Source organism: Lissotriton helveticus, chromosome 10 (genome assembly GCF_964261635.1).
Source record: "Lissotriton helveticus chromosome 10, aLisHel1.1, whole genome shotgun sequence".
Lineage (NCBI taxonomy): Eukaryota > Metazoa > Chordata > Amphibia > Caudata > Salamandridae > Lissotriton > Lissotriton helveticus.
The window spans coordinates 820,668,065-820,692,077 of record NC_136071.1 but is presented as its reverse complement, the minus strand read 5'-3'; the positions used below and the strand labels follow the sequence as shown (position 1 = coordinate 820,692,077).

The 24,013-nt window shown below is 46.8% G+C and overlaps 1 protein-coding gene across 2 annotated transcripts in view; it reads right to left on the bottom strand.

Annotated features, from left to right (window-relative positions):
- LOC144784551 (protein nucleotidyltransferase YdiU-like) overlaps positions 1-24,013 on the bottom strand; it is a 319,919-nt gene that overhangs the window by 203,555 nt on the left and 92,351 nt on the right. For both annotated transcript variants that reach the window (XM_078663432.1, XM_078663433.1), the window contains exons 8-9: positions 22,293-22,380; positions 14,739-14,808 (exon numbers count right to left, since the gene is read on the bottom strand). In XM_078663432.1, the coding sequence (XP_078519558.1) occupies positions 14,739-14,808; positions 22,293-22,380 (158 nt within the window). The remainder of the gene's footprint in view (positions 1-14,738; positions 14,809-22,292; positions 22,381-24,013) is intronic.

The following is a 24,013-nucleotide window of genomic DNA, read 5'->3' as shown; positions in this document are numbered from 1 at the left end:
GAAGCTGAGGCCATACCTGCTTGCCACTCACTTCTGGGTTCAGGTAGACCACAGGCACCTCAGATGGTAAATGGAGATGAGGGGTGAGAATCTCAATCTGTTAGGTGGTCCATCTCTGTACAGGGAATGGACTTTACAGTGGAACACCGTTCTGGCACATACCATGCCAACGCTGGTGGTCTATCCAGGTTATTCCACCTTAGTGAAGAGAAGTGGTGCTAGTAATTCAAAGGTCACCCTTCTAAGGAGTTTTTACAGTGTGCTTTGTGGGAGCGATCATGAGCCCTGATGCAGTGCACAGAATAGATTGTTGAAAGGAGGCATGGCAAAGGAGAGAGGGAGCTAACACCGGAGGAGCAAGCATAGTCCCGACACCTGTTCAGACAGGCGGTGGCCTGAGGGCTGAAGGCTGCATTGAGGCACAGAAGGTGCAACAGGGGATGGATGGATCAGACGCAAACCCGCCTGGGGGCCCCTTGTTTCTCCTTATCACCTCTCTGGCATATCCCTTGGCCCTAGACCTGGGACACTACAAGCAAGCTCAATCACAGTCCCGGCTTAACAACAAGGCCAGGCCTTAGGCCCGAGCTGACAAACTCCTAAAGAAGAGCCCAGCCGCACCCAAAAATATGGGATGAGGGACCCGGTAGACATGGGTAAGTCGACTAGGATCTGGACAACAGCGCAACAAGCTTGTCTAACACTAGAGGAACTCCTCTGGTTTGACCTACCAGGTGCAGGATCTGGACAACAGAGCAACAAGCTTGTCTAACACTAGAGGAACTCCTCCGGTTTGACTTACCAGGTGCTAATGACGCCTGGTTAACTCACAACATAGGGTAGTTCCAGGTTTGACAGGTACACATATAGGTATGTGTTTGGTTGATATGAGTGTGCTGCCATGTCGCCAACTATAGAGTGTAGATAGTTTACACGACAGAGGTCCTGGTGAATCGCACGTAGACTTTTACGTGGAGCGAGAAACATGTTGACCATATTATACTAACAGAGACGCTTTAACCTAAGACATTACACTTAGCTAAGCGCCGCACTGTTTATTTTAACTAGGGTAGGAGACCCATTGATTAAAATGTGTTCACACTGGTACTCCAAGCCCTATTTTAAATCACATACATAAACCATACATCTATACAGTTCTGGCCTCACACCCGCACTTCACCATAGGGCAATTGAAAAAAGATCTCCGCTAAAGTGCCCCTACTACAGGGAGCACGTTGGGTATTGCACCGCCGACCCAACGATGAGCAGCCCAGATGATGAAGCATGACACGGATTCGGGTGTGTGAGGGCATAACAATCCAACAAATGGATTTCCAACTCTGAACCTAACGGGATCCTTTGAGGGTCCTCCATGTGAACCACCTCAAGCCCCACATTGAGAGGTCTGATATAACCATGCTCTTGGTTACTGTTTGGTGTCATTTCCCTTGCACAGACACTTTTTTACTGAGGAACAGCATAACATTCTTTTCTTATAATGCTGGACTAAGGACCTACAACATGACTCAAAAGACTCCCTTAAAGCTTAGCCAGCCCCAGGGGATTGCTGGGCATCCAATGCGCAGGGCACCAGGGGCAGACCAAAATCAACCAAGGGCCAGTCCCGCCCACCTTCGCCATTAACTCGGTCCTCAGACCGGCTTGACCGAGGAGACTCAGTACCTCCTCCACCCTCAGACTCAGCTGACAAACTGGATGCTATCCTGTAGGCCATTGAGATGTTTTTCAAATTCCGCATAGAGGAAATTCAAGTGGTCTTTAGACTCCTTCACGAAGACCAACAAAAACTTGCCTCCAGGGCCATGGAGACTGAGCGCTCCATCTCAGATATGAAACCACAGCTGGTGGATCAGGAAAAGACCATGTGTGATCTCCGGGAATGGATGCAACCACTGGAACACTGTACAGAAGACCACGAAGGGAGGGCCGACGGAACAACATACTCGTGGTGGGACCTCTGGAGGGCGCGGAGGTGTCCCGACCAATGATCGAGTTCCTGGAGGGATGAGTGATGTCCTGTAATCCAACCCAGACCCTCTCTCCACACTTCTAGATGGAAAAACACACTCACTGCCTGCCTGCCGACCACAGCTGTGAGCACCCCGCCCCACGTGGTCGCAAAGATGTTCCACTACAGAGATGCTATCCTGCAAGCAGCCAGTCGCAAAGCCCCACTAGAATATGAGAACTGTCCGGTCTCAATATTCCCAGACTACAACATGCTAACCCAGCATCAACGCTCTTCGTTTCTTGCAGTGAAGTACCATCTTTGGGACTTGAATGTCACATAGTCCTTGCTGATTCCAGTGAAGTTGAAAATCATCCACAACCAATGAGCCCACTTCTTCACAGACCCAGAGTCCGCATGGGACTGAGTGGAGACCCACTTCGAGGGCAGCCACAGACCTGCAGCAAACCACAAAAAAAGCGGCCCGTATCAGGCTGCGATGGGACGGTGGAACAGACCGTGGAACAGGACTGGGGGGACTCCTGTAGCACCTTCCTTGCGCAAACTGCGCCAAAGCCAACAATCAGCCATAGGACCAGCATATGCTCTTTAATGATCCTTGCCTACTCAAGACACGGATTCAGCAATACCACGAGCGATGAACATATGACCCCAGGAGATCTACAAAACAAGAGACTAGTGCCTGGCCCGTCATCTAATGGCCCTCTTTGCAGCTGCTGGAGCAATGAAACTCCCCTCTGCTAATTTCCCCCCCATCCTTCCTCCTCTGGCGGCCCACGAGAGAGTAACCTGAGCGCCAGCACCATGACCTGCATTGCACATCTGAAGCTTCTCACATCATCGAGCAGTGTTCTGCCAACATCTCAGTTCCATGTACTGGCTCATCGAGCCCTTGTTTGGGTGTGTGACCCCCGGCCAGAGGCTCCAGTTCCTGTTAGTGTACTGTTGTTTGCTACCTGTTATTCTTCTTCACGAGTATCTAATGACCCCGCCTCCTTGTGGGCCTTCATGGACAAATGGGACGGGCACTCACTCCCAACTCCTCCGCACCCCACACATGCACCCGACATCGCCGCATGGCTTCTCACTGCACCACATGGTTTCTCAAATTAAACGTGACGGAGATACACTCAGCACACTATCACTATTCAGAATACGCTTACATCACACAACATCATGCACATATTAGTTTCTTACAGGAAACCCATCTTACTAACGGTGAGCTCCAACGTCTCAGTTGATGATGGTGAGGCCCAGTCCATGGCACAACATATTCAGCATATGCCTGGGGTGCACTGCTCTGGATACGCCCGGGTACTCCCTTCCAAACACTAAACACAGTTATCGGAAAGGAGGGAAGATCCATCTTTGTAGAGATCCGGTTGGAAAGGGACCCTGTCCTCCTAGGCTGCATATATGCCCTAAACTCGGCACAGATCACATTTTGGACCACTCTATCCAGAATCCTAGCCCAATGGGTATGCATTCCATGTATACTGGGCGGAGATTATAATAATGTGCTAGATACCTCCCTTGCCCGCTCTCACTCCCCGCTCCATCAGGCACCAGCCCGTCATCCCTACCCCAACCATCAAGTGGGATCCTTTAAAGTAGTCACTAGGTTCTTTTGCATGCAGAATATAGCTGGTGTCCCCAGGTAGCTGGCTGGGGCCCTTTGAGATTCTGAATATACAGTGACCGCATTAGACAATAGGCCTCTCCCACACGACATGGCATGCTGCACTTTGGCAGATACCAAGAAACATCAAGCAGCCATGGTGGAACGCCTTTGTTGTTACAACTTCATTGAATAAGCAGCTTAGCTGCATGTCCCAAGGGACAAGCATGGCCGTCTCCTGGCGTGGTTAGCCTGTCAGAACACCCCCCCACCCAATCACCAAGATCAGCCAAACTACAGGCATTCAGCTCATATTATGCCTGGAGCGAGAGAAACTGGATGAACTAATAACTGTTACCGAGGGGGAGGAGCCATGCTAGCAACCAAGATGGCCGCATAAGCTCCCGGCTCCGCCGACCTCCGCCAGTTGCTCACAAATCCTGCCGATTATCCTGATTTCTCACCGGACTCCCGTGCAGCTGAGGTGTTCCTGACTCTAAAGGTACAATCCCGGAATTTCTAGCTGCTTGAATAATGAAGATACGCCGTGTTCCATTCTCGGCCTAACCCAAAGTTGAAGCCGGGGCCTTGATTTCTAACCCAGCCGGGTTGGAGTTGAATAACATCGGCCGCGGGACGTGAGTGGCGTCCGGTCTCCCGAAGTGGAGTATTACTTGTCCGTTTCGGATGGTGGATCGGTGGCAGTTTTATCTCGCAGCTAAGGCGGCGTGACGCATCGGTTGCTGTGGTCGGGGATCCGCTGCCCGGAGGCCCCGTTGGGCTCCCGGGGTCGACGGGCTTGGTTCCTCGCTGGCGGCGACGGTGTTGAGATCACGCTTTTGAGAGTGCCCACAGTTGTCATCAGATTTGCCTGTGCCTGGTGCCCCGGAGTAGTCGACCTCCGGGGTTCAGAGACCTGCTTGGTCGCTTCGCGAGGGGCGATGGAGCGGGTGGAATGTATACCGTCACTCCATACTGTAATGGCCGCCATTGGGGAGCTCCATTCACAGGTTACCGCCATCATCCAGAGGATGGTCATGGCGGCTGATATCATCTGCCGGAGACCGAACTCCGACCCTTTGTTGGTTCTGGAACACGCTGTTTTACCCGCGGCGCAGGAAGCATCTGAGACGGAGGGCCCGCGCTGAAGCCAGACTTTGTATCTTTTGTCGACCCCCGAACGACGGCTAGCAAGCCCCGGACTATCGAATCCACATCCTGCCCTATGCCGATCCAGATGGACATGGATGATCTTATATTTCAGAATGAGTTCTCCAGTGACTTTAGGATTGTTACCTCACCCTTTTTCTCCTGGATGGTTCGAATACGCTCTAGCGATTTATCTCTGGTGGACAGCGGACATTGTTTGACTCTTAGACTTTGTGTACTATTATCCTGGCCTCAATCCTTCCGTACTGACTTTGAACTTTTTCAACACTTTGATACTCTCATTGGGATGGCGGATCGAGCGGACAGGGCTTGCATGAAAAATCGCAGTGGCCAGGGTTGACTTTGACTGGATGGGTTTGCACAATGACTTCATTTGCTACGGGATTGGTAACCTATACTAGCGCGGGAGTTGGGTGGTTCTTACAAGCTCCCCCCCGTCTGACTTTTATCGTTGCATTGTATTATTCTGGATACGTGTAGGGGCGGGTTGCTACTGGCGGGGAGTAAGGGAGACCGGGGGCCTGTTTGATATTTCCTCCTCCACTCTTTCTTTTTCCTTCTTTTAGGTCTAGTTCCGGGGCAACAGGCACACTGCTAGAGGGGTTTTGCTACTGGCGGGGAGTAAGGGAGACCGGGGGCCTGTTTGATATTTCCTCCTCCACTCTTTCTTTTTCCTTCTTTTAGGTCTAGTTCCGGGGCAACAGGCACACTGCTAGAGGGGTGCAGGGTGGGGGGATCGGGGAGGGGTTTGTTATTATGCCTTAGTTTAGTTCTATGGCCTTTTTTTTCTTTCCTTTTTTCTTTTACGAGAGACGGGTTGTATATCCTGTACATTTCTTATGTATCGGGGTGTCTGACTTGATCTTCATTATCCTGACCTATGGGTGGGTGAGCTCTGCTGGCTGCTATTTTACTAGATTGTTGATCGTACTTCTCCTTATTGATGTACCAAACTAAGTTGACATTGCATACTCCTCTGAATTGAATCTTCCACATTGATTTCTTCGCTCACCTATTGCAACATTGCATTCTATGTATGACACCCGATATATGTAAATTTCTCTTGTTTTCTTCAATAAAACCCTTAAAAAAAAATTACAAAATAACTGTTACCGAGATCACAAAGGCGATAAACGACTTGGCCCATAATAATACCCCAGGATCGGATGAGCTTGTAATAGAATACTGTGATTGATTCTCCTCTAGCCTTGCCCTTAAATTGGTTGAAATATTTATAGAGGCTCCCAACATGGGCATGCTTCCCACCTCCCTCCAAGAGACCCTTCTTGTATCCCTGCTCAAACCAGAGAGGGATTCCACTCATCTCTCCTCCTACCACCAACAGCCATATTGCGCAATGACTACAAGATATGAAATGAATTTGTACTTGTAAAGCGCACTTACCGGGGTTTCCTGGCGCTGTACGCATACCGCTGTGGAACCTTTCCTGGCTTTTCCCTGTGAAAGGTCCACGCCTGCGCACCCCCAAGGTGAAGCCAGGCATCCCAGCGCTGTTAGGGCCGTTGTGGAGATTAAGCAAGCTATTGCCCATAGTTGCAGAGTGGGACCCATGATTAGAATAGGCACCGAGGCAAGAATTGTCAGGTCCGAGGAAATTGAGCCCAAGACCCGCCGAGGTGGGAATTGAACCCTGGTCCCGGGCCAGACCTCTGCATCAGGGTCTGTTGCTCTAACCATTGAGCCACACTACTCGACAAGATTCTCGCAGACTGATATCTGCAGGTACTTCCTACCCTTGTTCATCCTGACCATAATGGTTTTGTGTTGGCCCACAGCATGTCCAATACTATTAGGCGTCTCTTCCATGTGATGGATCAGACCTCACTACAGTACCTTCAGGCCTTTGATTCCCTGACCAGGGATTACTTTCTTGAGGTCCTAAAGGCGGGAGGCCTAGGCCAGCGCCTACTAGGGCATACAGGAAAACTTCACACCAAGATATTGCATCACATAGTAACAAGACGCTCATAGATTCCGCTTCCTTACTCCATGATGAGCCAGTATTTTCCTCTCTTCAGCTCATATAGTAATGTACAAATTAAAACGCAGGCATTCTGGTGATCAGTGTTATTATTTCCAATATTCTGGTAATTAACTCACCAAAACATGTATACAGCTGCTTTATCTTCTGAACCGGTAACGTACCTGACGGATGCTACTTGTTCTCTTCTTCACCCTGTTGTAACAATTGGTGTCAAAGCTCACAAAAATCCAATAAACAATGTTTGGGGAATAAAATGGTGGATGGGAAAAACCCTGGTTGGAAAAGGAAGACCGGTGAGTGGGTAAATCCCAGGTGGAAAAGCCCAGGCAGCAGTGGTGTCACTTGGTCAAAAGGTGGCAACTGGATCACACTCAAACAAACAGGAACTGGAGGCCACTGGCAAGTGACAAGCTAGTTGCGCAGCTGCCTAATGATGTGTCGCACTTCGGCCTGCATTAATTAGGTCCTGGTGCGGAGGGGGCTTCTGCAGGGGGGAAGAATAGTGAGTGGGAAAACCCAGGCAGCGCGGTGTAACTTGGTCAAAAAACGGCAACTGGATCAGGCTGGAACAAGCAGGAACTCGAGCCCACTGGCAAGTGGCAAGCTATGTACCCAGTTATCACATAATAGTCAGCTCTTCCCCCCAAAGGCTCATCACTCGTCTATAATCGTAATGCAAGAGAATGTCCCCCCGCGGCCTGTGAAACCCGCTCCCCACCCCATTTCTGAGGGACAATGGAACTACTGCTGTGCCCAAACGAGCACCCTCTCTCCAAACTAAAGACTAATTAATTTCAAATTCCTGCACAGAACATATCACATTTCAGCCCAACTGCACAGAAAGGGGTTTGTAGATGGCGCACAATGTTTGAGAAGCGCCACTCTATTGACCACTTTTCTTCACCTTGCCTGGGACTACCCAGCCATGGCGAGTTTTTGGAGCAATGTTTATAAAGACATGGCCCAGATTACCGGCCATTTCCCACAGCGAACACCACAGAAGGCCCTATTGGGTTACATGAAGGATATCCCTCTTGAAGCTTGACAATCACTACAATGCTGCTCCTTCTGGCTAAATGGAGTGGCCCTTCACTGGAGGTGACAACCTGCGCCTAAAATTGCAGAAAGGCTGCAAGATGCAGCATATTGTCAGGAATAGCTTGCTATTTACTGGGAACTCATGCCGGACCGTTCCCGGCGTAATGATATATGGGCCCCTCTGGTTGCTCACCTTGGCCTACAGGTAGAGGCCAGGCACCAGGAGGTCACAGCAGGCCCAGTGGTCCTGACCAATACTCCCCAGTTATGAGCGGCCTCCACTGTGGCTACACCCCACTGCCCTGCAAGCCCCTCCTAACCGGATTTATGTGTGTGACATTAGACCACTAATTGTTGCTGCAAACGCTGTCATTATTGGGGTTATAACTTGTGCATATCTTCCAACTATAGTCACATGCTATTCTTAAGTATTTAAGGAATGGCCTTCCTCCCCTCCATTCCTCTTTTGTTTACTCCTTCTCTTGACTGTTGGTATAAGCCAATAAATAAATAAAATAAAATAGCATAGTGACACATGACAGGATAAGAGGACCACTCTGGTCATTTCACACAATACAAAAATAATTCCATATAGAACATACAACATTTACACATCAGTCCAATTTAACACAACCAAAAGTCATGGTACTACCCTTCCTGCAATGCACTTCAGAATCTTGTCAGGAGTATGAAGCAAAATATACATATATCTATAAAGTCAAGTCAAGTCAAAAGCTTTTATTCGATATGCAAGATATCTTATAAGCACACTTACAATACAATCAGTTTGAATTTTACAAAAAGCATCACTTAAAGAGGTCAGTATAAAAACACATTTAAAAGGGATAAAAGGACATGGATTGTCCGCTATTAAATTAGCTAAACAGAATTAAATCGTTACTGACAATCTCTTACAACGAATAAGCCAAAACTGTTTTTAAAATTTTGCAATTCCACATACAATCTGGGGGGATGTGTCCGTGGTTAGGATACGTAGGGCTGTTAAGTGACTGCGTGTGCCCATGTTTCGGCAAAGGGGCTTCAACCAGGTACCCCTGGGCCTTGCATAATCCGGGCATTCAAACAAAACATGCGCAACGGACTCAATCTTGCTCGGGCAACAAGCACAATTTGGGGACTTACGGGCCGTGGAGCTCCAGTTAGATACCAGAGCACCAAGAGGTAGAGAACCAACTCTAAATTTAAAATAAAGGGCACGATCAAAGGGAAGGGTAATTAGATCCAAATAGGGTTCAAATGCCACAATGTCTTTAACAAGTAAAAAGGCGGCAGTAGATTTACAATGGTTCGAGTTTGTAACGAGGTGCTCCGCGGCCCATTTCCAGAAAAGTGCCTTTACAACATCTTTCGGCGGGGCTGAACGCGATGACCAGTAGTCCCCCAAACCAATTTTCTCCATAAGGATTTTGGTGTCCCTTAGCCATCTTATCTTTGCCCAGCCCCCCAGGCTCATTATTTCCCTCAGGCCGTCAGCGTAGGATTTTAGCTCTTCACCCCTCCAGATTCGAGTCCATAAAAGGAGAGGGCGAAGCAGAGCTTGATCCTTAATGCTTCTACAGCCTGTGTCCAACAACACTGGTACAGATGGGGTGCTCAGGGGGATGGCAATGATTGATTTCAGAAGCTTACTCTCAGCTGTTACCAGAGTGTCCAATCGGGAGTGGCCCCACAATTCTGCCCCGTACAAGGCTGATGTCACTACCTTGGTCTTGTAAATTTCAATTACCGGGGTAAGCGATCTCCTCGGTGAGGCTCGGTACTCCCTCATAAGAGCTCCTCCTACTCTCTTATGGTTAAGGGCCATTTTGTCTATATGATTTGCCCAGGACATTCTATCCGTAATCCGAATTCCGAGATAATCGAATTCGGATACTTTCTCTAGGGCAACAGAGTTAAGCATAGGTGGGCGGCCCAGTTTCCGTGGAGGGTTTAGGACTAGATATTTGGTTTTATCCACGTTTATTATTAGCCCTTTTGCAGCACAAAACTCCTGGAAGCGCGTTAGCAGTTTCTGGAGGCCTTGAGGAGTCTTCGAGATCAAAAGCGTGTCATCCGCAAAAAGCAGGGTGGGGATCCGGACTCCTCCGAGACAGGGGGCGTCTTCTGGTTCTTGTTGGAGATATTCCACCACCCCATTTACGTAAAGTGAAAATAGGGTGGGCGCCAAGACGCAGCCCTGTCTTACTCCCCTAGACACCGGTATTTTTTCAGTGACCTCTCCGTTTTTACCCCAACGAACCTGTGCATAGGTATTGGCATGGAGGCTAATGAGGAGGGACAAGATGTAAGGGGGTAATCCCAATTTGTGAAGTACCCTCCATAGTTCCTCCCGGGGGACCAGGTCGAAGGCAGTCTTCAGGTCTATAAAGGCCAAATAAAGACTGCCCTTACCTAGATCCACCACCTTCCACCCCAAAAGTGCCAACCTAAACACCTGCTCTATTGTCCCCATTCCTGCCCGAAAGCCTGCCTGGAAATCTGATAGGATTTTATTCTCCTCCACCCAATGGAGGATCCTTCCGAGTATAGCTTTACCGGCTATCTTTTGGGTGGAGTCTATCAAACTTATTGGGCGGTAGTTCCCCGGGGTTTCCCTACACCCTTTTTTGTAAATTGGGACCACCACTGCCCCTTTCCAAGATTCTGGTACTGCTCCTCCCATCATGATGTCATTGAGGAGAGCAGCAATCACCCTTCCCCATTCTACTGGATATGCCCTCATTAGGTCCCCCGGGAGGCCATCTGGGCCCGCTGCCTTGCGGGGAGCTACCCACCCTATGACCCCCTCAATTTCTACTGGAGTGAAGAGATCATAGGCCTGAGGTTCAATTACTAGTGAGAGGTTCGCCCCCATATTCAGGTCCCCGTCTGGAGGGAGGTATAACGCCCCAAAATGGTTTACCCAGTTTTGGGGCGGGATATTGCAGGGTCTCATAGTTACCGCGGGTTTATTCCGGGAACCTATAAGATTCCAGAAAGCCCGTGTGTCCCTACTTTTACTCGCTAAGAGCAGGTCTTCCCAAAACTTGTCTTCCCACTCCCTCCTAGCAGTTTTAAGGGCTTTATTATAGGCCTTCCTTGCGTCCTGTATCTCACTGGGGGATTTATACTTTACTGCCTCCACTAATTTTGTCTTATAAGCCCTACATGATTGGGTATACCATCCATCAGCGGGCTTTATAGATCTTTTATTGCCCGGCTTACTAGAGTATGGGGTAAACACATTAGTCAAGGCCTCTACCAGGGCGACAAACAGCCCACTCGCTCTACCCACACCTTCAGATGGGGACCCAAGGGTTGCCACTGCGAGGTTTAGGAGAGATGAAATTTCCCCTACCCTTGCCTCAGAGAGGACCAATTTCGCCCATTTTATTCTTCTCCCGCAAGGGGAGACTTCAGACTCATCGGGAGGAGCAGGTACCGGGGTAATATATCCCTTTTCTCTAGGTCGCCACCACTGGTCCATGTTTAGGGAAAGCGAGTTATGGTCGCTTTCAGTCGCAGGGACCACCAGCATGTCCCTTACATGGGGCCATAGGTGTACGTCTATTAACAAATAATCGATCCTCGAGGTGTGCCCAGGTCTATTATAAGTGTGGGCCCCCGCCCTATCCGAATTTGTCCTCCCGTTCGCTGCCCGTAAATTTAATTCGAGACACAGGGAATATAGCTGGAGCGCCACTTCTGACCACCTCCTGATCGGAGAAATTTCCAATACAGGAATCCCCATCCTAGCATCCTCCTCATCTTGGTCAAGGGCTACGTCCGAGCCCAAGGGCTCGAAAGTACAATTCATGTCTCCTGCAACCAATGTACGCATCTTGTGAGGGGTATTTTTTAGGATGGTCTCAAGAAGAGATATTACAGGAGACTTCCGTCCACCCTTGGTCCCACGAGCATAGACATTATAAATATTTAGGACCAGTCTCCCCCTTGGGTCTGTTAAGGTGATGTTTTGAATATCCGGGCAGCCTGTGGGAAACTCCTCTACTCTACAATCTAGAGAGGCGGCAACCCAGATAAGAAGGCCACCCAAGGGACGCCCTCTCCCTGATTCCGAGGTTTGAGCGGAAACAGAATGGGAAGAGAATCCCACCCTATGGACCGGGGCCAAACTCCATGTCTCTTGGAAAATACACACAGAGTGCTCATCAGCCCAAGCAGCAAAATCCGGTAGAGCCAACTTTCTTGCAATCCCTGCGACATTCCAGCTGAAAACCTTAAAAACTAGGTCCGTCACAGCTGGAATGTCTCTGGGTGCAAGAGTATTCCCGTCTATGGGCCTCGCCAAGGATATTTTAGGGGAGCAGGGGCTATGGATGCTAGCTTTAGTGGCTAGCGTCCCGCTAGTCGAGAGGATTTGGGTGGACAATTCTCCTATTGGGTCCGCTCTACTCCCAAGTTCCAGTCAGTTCCAGCTTGGCACCCACTCGTGATTAGCCCTCAAGCCTCCCGTTTTCCCTACCCAGGACAGCTCCCCAATATGTCCCAAACCAGGGGAGATTAGGCTTTCTCCAGTTGGGTTAACAACTTGCCTAGGGTAAAAATAAGATAAGTCTACCACTTTAACCCCTGGAGCCCCCATATTTTTAATAGGAGTACAAATGGAGGGCACTACTCTAGGGTCTTGGAAATTTATAATTATACAATCCCCTTCCTGAGTTTTTTTCCCCTGCCCTACCCACCCAACTCTACGGACGCTTAGAATAATCCCGTCTACATCTAAGGGAATAGGCTTATTTGCCTTCAGCCAGTGGATACACTTGTTCTTAAGTGATTGGTGATTTTCCATCTGGCCTTCCTTTAGAAGGGGGACATTTACCATAACTGCAACAAAAGGTTGACAGTCTGGCGGGAGGTTTACAGGCGGGATCCGACGCACAGGATTTCTAGGGACTAATAGAGTGGGAGCTGGGACTGAGGGCTTGAACATAGGTCTGGAGGTTTTCCCTATCACTAAGCCTTGAGATTTAGTACTAGTACCAGCCGCTTGTGGATCTACCACTTTGCCTCTCACTGTGAGTGGCTGCTTTTGTGGGATAGGGTTGGGTTTATTTGTAACCAGCACTGAGCATGCTAGAGACTCCTTGCGGTTTGGCCCTACTTTGGGAGGAGGAGAAGTTTTAGAGGATGGAATTATTATATTATTAGGGTCAGCCTTCTTTGAACAGTTTGGGGGCTTTGGGTCTCTCTGAGGAGGTGGTTCATTCCCCTTTGCACCGGTATCCCGGTTTTCACCCACTCTAACTATTTGCTTAATTGTAGTTTTGAGTGAGTGGAATCCGTCAAGGGTTGATTGCTCTAATTTATCAATCCTCGCCCCCAGGCCCTTAACCTGAGCTAGTAGAGGCCTCAGGAGACTATTTACCTTCTCTAGGATATTTTCAAGCGTTACAGGGTCAGCGAGGGCAGGAACATTAGTAGTATTATCATCTGTGCGAGTCCCCATAGGGGGGTCCACAGCAAGCCCTTCTATGTCACCCTCACTCTCTAACAACCCGACCCTTGTGTTTCTCATACCTTGCCCAGTATGCCTTCTTGCTCTTTGGTAAAGTGCGGCCTGCCTAACAAGCCTACCCTTTTTGCGTTTTCTTGCCTTTTTACTTTTAAGCCTATTGTCCTGCCTAGTTTCGGGAGTTTGGATGTTTACAGACGCACCTTCAGGGACCCCATCTGATGTGACTAAAGTGGGGGTAGGAGATTTTGGTGAAGGAGGGACACTAATAGCATCACTAAGGGATTTAAATATTACAGTTGGATACAGGGAACTAAGGTCACCATCTTCTACAAAAGCAGTGGGGATGGACGAAGCCAGATTTTCCAACCGAGCTATATTCTGCCCTATTTCCACCAACTGGGGCGTGTCTGTAGTGTTGCATGCAGCACCGGATAGGGGAGCAGAGTGAGCCTTCTCACTAGCCGGTGTGAGAGACTGGGCAGCAACCCCCAAAGATGAGCGTCTTGAGGGGAGGTAGACCTCAGATAGGCGCCGCTCGGACATCGCTATTTCTTTTTCTATCACCGCTGCTACCCTAGTAATGAAACGATCCATTGATCCAATCACAGGACTCCCAACAGTGGACCCTCTCTCGCCTTCACTCCTGATGAGTTTGCCAGAGCGGGTGGACATGATTTGAGGATCGCTGCAGGGCCTCACCCCGGCCGTGTGGTCCACCTCCTTTGGGGAGGAAAGGGACGTGACCCAGCCCGGCCTCCTGCGGCCCCGGACGGCCACAGACGGTCCCGCCCTTGTCCCGGGCTTCTCCCGGCGCGCTCCCGCGTAGCGGCTACTACGCAGGCCTAAATACACAAGATCTGTTTGTTGGTTGGCTGATAGGCAGGGGGGCGTGGCCAGCGGGGAGAGCAGCCCAGGTGTTACTGATTGGGCGCGCAGGGGCTCCTGGAGACTGGAGTCCCTGCTTGGCACTCGCAGCCCCGCTGGTCCCAACGCCTCTCTCGCGCTCCTCCCAGCAGTCCTCTGCAGCCTATGCCCAGCAGCCTCCTCTGCCACAGGCGCGCTGCGGGACCCGCGAAGCGGGTCCGGCGAGCCGTTCACAAAAGCCGCCTCCGCCCAGCAGACACACCAAAGCAAAGTGCACGACGTGGATCCTGGCAGGAAACAAACAGCAAGTAGCAAGGGCCCCTATCTATAAAAACAATACGATATAATACAGTACATTACAATAGAATATATGATGCATTTGATTAGATGTTAAAATTAAACTGGTTGAAAATTAGGACTGCATTTGGTAGGTAGAGACCAAACCGCATTAGTCCCAACCCATCTCTGGTCCATGATATTACGTTTTGTAAAGAATATTAGTTTGGCTCTTCAGAGACGGAAGTTCATCAGGAAAAACATAAAAATAGAGGATTAATCAGAAATTAAACCTTACCAGGTATTTATTTGTATCTTGAATGTCTATTAATGGAAAATGTTCCTCAATCACAAAGTCCAAAAGTTTTCTAAAAAAACAATATAAAATATTGTGATTAGTGTAATTTTATTTCCACAAGCAGAATTAAATGGAGCATGCAAAAAGTAAATCATTAAGAACTGAAGAAAACAAAAGACAACAAAACTTACTCAAAGCTCTGAGGTAGTCAAATAGGTGTTCATAAAATGTAACAATATTCCAATGATATGAGTAATGTAAAATACTGTACAAATATTATTCACAACGTGTTAGATGATATTGTAAAACATGAAAGCTTTTCGTTGGGAGGGGGTCTCTGTCATGAAACGTGTACAGAGTGTCCTCCCTGCCTGATCTGGCTCCTTTTCAGAGTTACTCAGCAAGAATTTCTGAGAAAATATATATTTCCCAATCCGAGATGGTAGCCACAGCTTAACACATACTGGGATATTTACCAATACTAAATGAAGGGCTCTTGGTTTTGACTTCATTTCTGCCTCCACCCTACAAAAAGTAGAAGGTGCAACTGCTCTTTGCGTTGCAACGATTCGAGTAGTTTCTTCATCACGTTCCACGCTTCTGGATGGTTTTTGACAAGTCTCATAACCGTTTGCCTTTTTTTCAGCATCAGCCTTGGTCTTCCAACTTTTATTTCGCTCCAGTGGTTGGCATCCTCCTGTTTCCTCCTGGGATTATTCTCCTGAAGCCACTGACCATCGTTTCAAGCCAGAAGCCTCCTCCCTGTCTCTGAATGTTTCTCTTTCTGGGGTTCTGACCATGCCAGATAGTAGGGCAGATGTCACGATAGTTCAGCCTTGTAGCAGTAGCAACGAGTGGCTACATTCAGGTGGAAACACCGGACAGGAGACTGAGTGTCCCATGACAATTATATGAATTGCAACTGCAAATGGAGAAAGATATACCATGTACCATAAATGTTATCTTTTGGGAGAACTTGTCATTCAGCTATGACATTGTCTCGGCTGAAAAGGATTGGCCACTGGAGTTTGTTATAATCCAAAAGGGTGAAAGGTAATTTTACCTGCTTTTTCGACCTCGTTCCAGATGCAGTTAAATATTCGTATGCCAAGGATGGGCCTTAGCACAAGCTCTGGCATTATGCCACAACCATGTGAGTTGGGAAGACAGATTCCCTAATCACATCATACCTGTGAGGTCCACTCCACAACCACAAAGACAATGCCCCAATAACCATGAGGCTAAAACAAGTTAGAGAAATACACAACTTGAATACCAAGGTGTAATAGAAAGTTGCACCTCCCCTATGAAGAATCCTTTGTTTCCATAAATGAAAGCAGACCATTCATATTGTCTAGTCTTAGATTACAGACACTTGAACACTGCTTTATGGGCGGTACAGAACATGCATAGCATGGTACTAATGAACAACACAGTGCGTAAAAAATATAAAACAGCTTTAGATATTTCAAATGGGTTTTTCTGCCAAAATATAGTATCTGAAAGCAGTTACTTGACTGCATTCTGCAAACTAGGTTCTAAAAAAACACTTGTTGATTGCCCCAGGGGTATAAGAATAGCCCTGGACTGTTTTCAGCCCATGTAACAGAACTTTTACAAGATTTTGATGACCAGGCATTGTCCTATGTCGATGACGTATACTCACTTGCCTAGAGAAGATCGCATAGTTTGTGGATTTGCTCACATGGTCTATAAATTGAATTTAAAAAAATCCCAAAACTGCTTATCTCATTGTCCTGTTCTTGGGATACGTGCAGAAGGTAGAAGCCTTGTCACACATTTCATAGAGAAATGTGCACTTTACAACCACCAAACACATTGAAAAAACTCCAATCAATATTGGATTTCCTAAATGTTGGCAGAACTTACATTCTAGATTCTGCAGAATGGTTAAAATCATTCTACAACTTGATTCGTTCAGACTTTTCACGTTCACATTGGACAGCTGAACATATATAAATATTACGCTCATTACAAGCTGACATGTTGGCTTCAAAACATTTACACGCGGGGTAACACCACAAACCCGGTGAGCTGTATAATTGCGGGTACATCAGGGTGCACCTATGTCACGTTCAATGAAGGAGACACTGTACCTATTGCATATAAATCAAACTTATATACAAATGGAGAAATGAATTTTGTACCAGCAGAAAAAATACTGACTGCAGCACGGACTGCTGTAATAAAAGAAAGGCCAGGGGAAACTAATAATTGTGACTCCCGGTCTGGCCTTAGAGGCTGTTAATTCTGGTACTTGAGAATATGGATCCTGGATTCCCCATACTCATAGAGTGTGAGTCATACTATGGTGTCCAGTCTTACAATGAGTACTTACACTACTGAAGCCAGAATGGATTCAGAGATTCCAAAGGGAACACAATAAAACACAAGCTGCTTTGGGGACAGGTGGCCAACTAACTGCATGTTTACCACTGACTCATGTGATAAATACACTGATTCATCAGTGTGCAGGAATACATATTGTAGGGAATTCCATGGCTGACGAAGTCGCAAAAGCAACAGTGCAGTGCAAAGTGCTGCAGTTACTGCAGTTGCTCGTTCTAGTACAAGGATAGATAGAGACATCATAACGGTTGTCAGCCGTGTGTGCGATGGCACCCTCTGTGGGGTGATCCCTTGAAAGGTTCAAACTTAAGCAACCTAAGGCCAATACAAAGGAGTTCCCTACTCAGCTCCGTCTCCGGTTATTAGGTGAGATGGGGTCTTTGGGTACACAGAAAAAAACTACTCGGTGATCCATCAAATAGGAACCCAAGCTAGAACGTTGGCGGCGCCATGTCGTATGTCTTATACTTTCGCAATAAAACTGTGCATTTGTTGGACAACATAAACATCAAAACTGTACAAGACTGATTCTATGCACACCTTCAGGATATGTTGGCCTTAGTCCTGCTAGCTCACAGTGCACCATCTATACCCTTAACCTGGCAAGGTAACAGGTGGAATGTGCAACCTCAGAACACGACAACCCTGAATCCGAAAAGAAAATTTTGGTAACAGATCAAGAATCTTTTCATTTGGTAAGTCATGCATACCCAAAGAGATACACAAGAAATACACAACATGGCGCTTCAATATTTAGTGAAGCATTATGATTCTTGTGTGAAATACGTGTGCTGCAATAATCAATAGAATGAAACAGAATAGATTGATCAGCATTACAAGAATGTGCATAGGTCTAATCAGAGCTGGTAAGCCTGGTTGAAAAAAATATTAAAATTATGTATTGTGCCTCTTGGCATTTTTATGAACTTATCAATTCAGATTACCCATTTGCACTGTGGAACGCCCATGCATCTTTTCTGAGCTGAGTTACCTTCACACACTGTGATTCGTTATTGGTTTTCACTTGAAATACGCAGTGCACACTTTTTTTTTTTTAAAGGTAGAGCACTTCGATAAATGAGACTATAGATTTGAACTACAGCGATGTAAGAACCATTGCTTATCACAGAACCATGCAAAGAAGTGCACATGCAAACTGCGTATTCTGTTCTTTTTCCATTTAGTTTTTTCTGATGTACTTATTGGGGCTGAGCACGTAGATGAGAAAGCCCTGTTTAACAGATTTTTTCATTGGGCTTACCGGTGCTAATTAGACCTATGCCCATACATCCTTGAATACACCAGTTGAGTTCACTGACAAGGCTAATGTTGCTGTTCATCCGCATGTTTGTGTCAGCCAAATATCCCTGAAACATTCTTTGATTCAGACCACACTAGCAGACATAATGTACATGGCTACAGACATGCATACTTGATTTATAGAACCACACTTCTACATCCGGGCACTTGGGAGGGTGCTTTGATACTGATAACTATGTAGATATACTTGTTTATTGTTAATACAAATAACTCCAATCATGTGCTTGATGTTCAATGTACTTTACTTCATTTATCTATGTTTTTGCTTCTTGAAAAAATATCTCCCCTGAAAAAGGGCACTGGCTAAAATGCATTGGGATGCTTAAATACAATGCACTTATTGTTAGAACCAATTGGGATATTTAAAGAAAATGCATTTATTGATGGAATGTAATGCATTACCATGAGAAATTAAAATCTCTGAAAATGTAATTACAGTTTAACAGTGTTCTTAAATGATCAAATCAACAAACAGAAGATTAGCCGAAACACAAATCCCAGTTTGGGATGGATAGTGGTGTGTTAAGAGGATGCCGTTCCCAGGTTGGGAGTGCGCTACAAATTCAGTTGATTCACTCCGACGATCAGAAGGTGATACCCTTGCACACACAATTAAACTGACAAGTTGGGATTACCCTTTTGATAAATAAAAAGGAGTGCTTAGTCGAATTTTTCTTTTACTTGTAGTAAGTTGGCATTGTCTTGCCTTATCCATTTGGTGCCTGCAGCTTGTCTCTGGTCACATGACTGTGTAGAGTTGGTAGTTGGGCTTTCTGTATTCCTCCTAGACAGCCACACATAATGGGAGCGTAGGTGTGAGAAGATGAGCCACCACTGACTGGTTGAGAGGGAGGAGCTGGCCACAGCCTCAATTACACCTGAATAGGATGTGCCCTGTCACTACACAAAGGGCTGCCTGCTCCCTATAGTTAGTATGGGGCTGGGGCATGGAAAGCAGGGAATCTGTGCCCTTCAAAGGCATGCCTCTAGAAGCTTATCCCAACTTCAAAGGAACAACTGTCACCACTTCAGTACACTTCTGGACCTGTGGATACTGTACCAGGAAGAAGGACTCCTGTTTTGCTAAAGGACTGCCACTCTGCAGGATTCCTGCTCTGAAAGAACTGCTGACCTGCTGTCCTGCCCTACTGCCTTCTTGCCTGGGTGAGAAGGGCTGGCCCTGCACATCTTGAACCCAGAGTCACTCCAAGGGCTTGTTGGCTGGTCTCCAGATCAGAAGAGTCTGGGACATAACAGGCTTCCAAGAACCTGGCAACCCTACCTGGACTCTACTATCTGTGAGTCTGTCCTGTCAAGTGGTGCCACACCAGTCCTGGACCCGGGAAGTGGGCCTAACCAGCGGAACGGACACATCTTTTCTACTGAGCAGCGCATCCCGAGCAGAACTAACACATCTCCTTTGCTGACCGGCACATCTCTGAGCAAAGATGATGCATCGCTGCTGCTGCGTATATTGGACCTGTCACAAAAACCAGCATCGCCTCTGCAGTCCTCAGAACTAACACATCACCCAGACGGCGCAGCACATCACTTCCCAGGTCTTCACATCTCTCAACAACAGAAGCCTTGACTATGATGCCGGACTAAGCATCACAGCCTCACATTTCCTCAGAACTGATGCATCGCCAGCTGAGCACCACATCCCTGACACTTGACTTCACATCGCAAGTCCTGTAAACTGGATCATCGACGCCGACGTAACAGGACCTCGCTCCGCAGCCTCGCCACACCTCTGATACATTGCTTCAGCTGCATGCTGCATCTTCAACGTGGAGCCGCACAACACTCAGCAACCAGAATTTAAGATACTTTGTTCAGCAGGCATATCAGCAGGCATAACTGGGTCCCTGTAACTGGCCTATGCTCCCTCGCGGTTGTCCTGAACTTGTGACTTTGTCTGGGTTCAGCGCGACCAGATATCCGCAGTTTGCGCTTTGTGTTTTTTTACGCAATTGTGACCTAAAACTTTAAAATCGAAAATCTCTGGTTCTACAAATTGGATTTTGGTCATTTTGGTTTAGGTTTAATTATTAAAGTAAGCTTGAGCCTTTTAAAGTTTTACTGTTTGGAATGTTGCACAAATACTTTACACATTGCCTCTAAGTTAAGCCTGACTGCTCTGTGCCAAACTACCAGAGGTTTGTGCACAGGTTAATTTGGGGTTTGCTTGTCCTTACCCTGAGTAGGGTTGTGGTTGCTGCTTGACAGTGGCTCACACCCCAATCAACCATGAACCCAATTTCTAACAGCAAGGTACAAACCCAGTACCAACTGGCACCCCGAAAATTGAAGCTGTAGCACTGGTTCAAATCTACAAACCTAAGTCCCTTAAATGGCGAGCAGCAAGGAAACTAAGAAAAATATTAGACATGACTTAATTGTGCAATAAATCACCTGTAATTAATTTGCCTTGAGTAGTTACCAAGGTTCCTTGAGAAAAGAGCGCTGAACTTGCATAAGCCCTCCCTGATGAAGAGAAGTGTGCTAAAAAAGAGAAACTTGACGGTGACCAGCATTACCACTTCATCTCTCATGCAATAGTCCTCCAGAATAAAACAACTGTTTTGTACTATCTGTCCTAGGTTAGCTTGGAATGTTCAAGCTGTGCTGTTCCTTCTGAGATAGATAAAAGTGGTCTTGCCTTCTACAGCCAGCGAGGCCTGGTTGCTTGTGAGGTTCTTGAGCCCCACCAAAACGTACACGTGTTATGTAGCTGGAAGACAAATGATTTGTGAACCTCTATGGGGACCCCATAAGCAAACATATGGGGCTTGACCAATACTGTTAAATTATATATGATGAAAGTATCAAACTATATCCAAACAGAAGGTGGTTCGGATTTGCCAACAGTATGTTACAGTGATTAAATAAACTGTATGCAGAGGGTGACAGCCTAAAACAAAGAGAAGAACGGGAGTCATGCATCAGGGTTTGTTCAATGTATCAGTGCTATAAAGGTAAGGGTTAATATGCACATTTATTAACTACAAATGTCATATGTGTACCACGTAATTATTGTTTTGCACTATAGAAGCAATAGGTGTACTTAGGGATTGGCATGAGGATGCGGCACTTCCAGTTACATAGGGTTAATAGTTAGCCTGCTGCATTTACAATTGGTTATCGTGGGTATGGTGACAGTCACTCTATTGATAACAAGAATAGCTTTCTTTTGACCTTCATGCATATTTTTTGTTTCAGAATGAAGTCAAGACATAACGGAATTTGTCCTCACAATCCTGTTACTAACCATATGTTGGCACCCCCTGCGCCATAAGTTAGTTAAATGGTTACTGTTAACTCTTTCGGCCGTGTTCTCTTGCCTTTGAATATATTTATTTATTTTTTATGACGTTTTTATTGAGGAAAAAAAGGCATGTTGAATGGTCAAGGCATTGGTGATTAAGTAAGCTCACACCATATAAAATACATACTTTTTCTTGGTGTACATATTACAATATCTAGTTGGCAATAATCATTGTGTGACATCAAGTCCCCCCTTTAATGTCTTCTCCAGCTCTTGGCGGCACACAAATCTTCCCTCTGTAAGTGTTCCACTGTCCCCAGATGTGCGTCCACTTGCTCGGACATCCCTTAGCTTCATAGATGATTTCTCTGTCACCATGCACCAGTCCATATCGTTGGACCAGTCCACTTTCTAGCCTCTGAATTTTAATCAAGGTTACACTATCCTAAAAGTAAATCTTTTATGTTTTAGAATGGATTAAATTATAGAAGAGAAATTATTTATCTTCATAGTTAATTAAACAAAAATTACTAGTTTGAATGTGTTTGGGGATGAAAGACTGAGATTCTCTGCGACTCGGAATTTTCTGTTTTTACCTCAACAGATCCAATTCTCCAGAATGAGCTAAGATTTCCAAAGATCCAATTCGAAACCATGACTTTGCAACACGAAGGACGACTGCTCCTGAAAAACAAACACAGATGATGCCTAAATCACATTTAAAGATCACCAACTATTACAATAGTCAAAGACTACCTAATAGCGACTCACAAGCCATACAAATGTTTTGCGACCACATTGCGGTGGCAAAACACTCGCAATTTACTGCGCTCTTCAAGAGGGTGATAATGCAGTTGAAAATGGGAAGTTTGCAAATGCAGGAGAAAATATTTTTAAGGGGCAGGCAGTGGTCCCAGGGACCACTACCTGCCCTTAAAACATGAAACAAAATGTTTCTTTTTTTAAATGCATCCCGTTTTCCTTTTAGGAAAACGGGCTGCATTAAATAAAAAAACTGCTCTATTTAAAAGCAGTCCCAGACATGGAGGTCTGCTGAGCCCAGCAGGCCACCATCCCTGGAAAGGCCAGCCATTCCCAATGGGGTCGCAAATTGCAAGTGCCTCATTAATATTCATGAGGCCCGCATTTTGAGGCCCCATTGGGAATCGCAATCCGAGTCTCTGCCACTGTTGTACATTGTAGATCGCGACTCGCAATTTGCGACTCGCAATCAAGCGCAAATTGCGAGTCACAATTTACACTGTTTGTACATCTGGCCCTAACCTTTTTATGTGGATATAGGTCTGGGTGCAGTGCCATTTAACAAGGTAAACCATGTTCTTTTGTTGCATAGCCTACTCACACTTTACCAGCCTGGGAGACTGTCTTGCTGCTGCACCAAGACAGCCAACCTTCACTTTAATTATGGTGTGTGGTCCAGTGTGTATTCATTCGGGGGTGGAATCTAGCTTGTCATGAGAGCTTTTGGGAAGATGCTTTGAATGAAGCTCGTGTTCACTAGCATCAGGGGTGTGATGTAGAAAAGAGGTGGAAGGAGATGGCCTAGGAAAACGTGGAATAGAGAGCAGAACAGGAAGGGGTCGAGATCTGAATACTAAAGGACAGCAGACCAGGATGAGGTAAGACTGGGGAAGGAGTGGCGAGGAGGACAGAGCAACAGGAGGTCAATCCTGTAGGAGAAGCTGGTAGGAGAGCAGAACAGAGCAGACTGAGAACATCACTGGAGAAGGAGCAGTGAGAAGAGCAAAGGAAAGAGTTGGTTAGTTCCCCGCACTGATGCTCCACCAGAGGGCTACCACCAATACCTATAGACTTAGTCCGGCTCAACAACCAGAGGCAGTTCCTGGGTACCCACTTGCCACAGCCCAAAGGAGAGACTGAGGCTTCAGGCAAGTAGTTGGAAAACTGAGTGGGAGAGATCAAGGTATATTGTTTAGGACATTAATCCTGCATAAAATAGCTCATCTGATGCACTAATGCAAACCAATGGTAAACTGTCCTTTCACAAAGAGGCTGCAAGAGGGGATTGAGAGGCCAGTCTGGTGGACCAACAAAGGACTTCGGTTCTTGTGATGTTGGGGGACACCTTTGGTTTTCTTCTCTTCAGGATGGTGCGTCCGGGTGCAGAGTGTTTTGGGGTGTCGGATTTCACTGCCTGGCAACACTGGAAATTGAGAGGACCTGTCAACAGAGGCTGCAGATGATGTCGGGAGTTCATGATGAGTAACGCCACAGTAGACTCGGCACCTTGAGGGCTTGGGGACCGCGCTGACACAGTTGGCCCACTTCGACATGA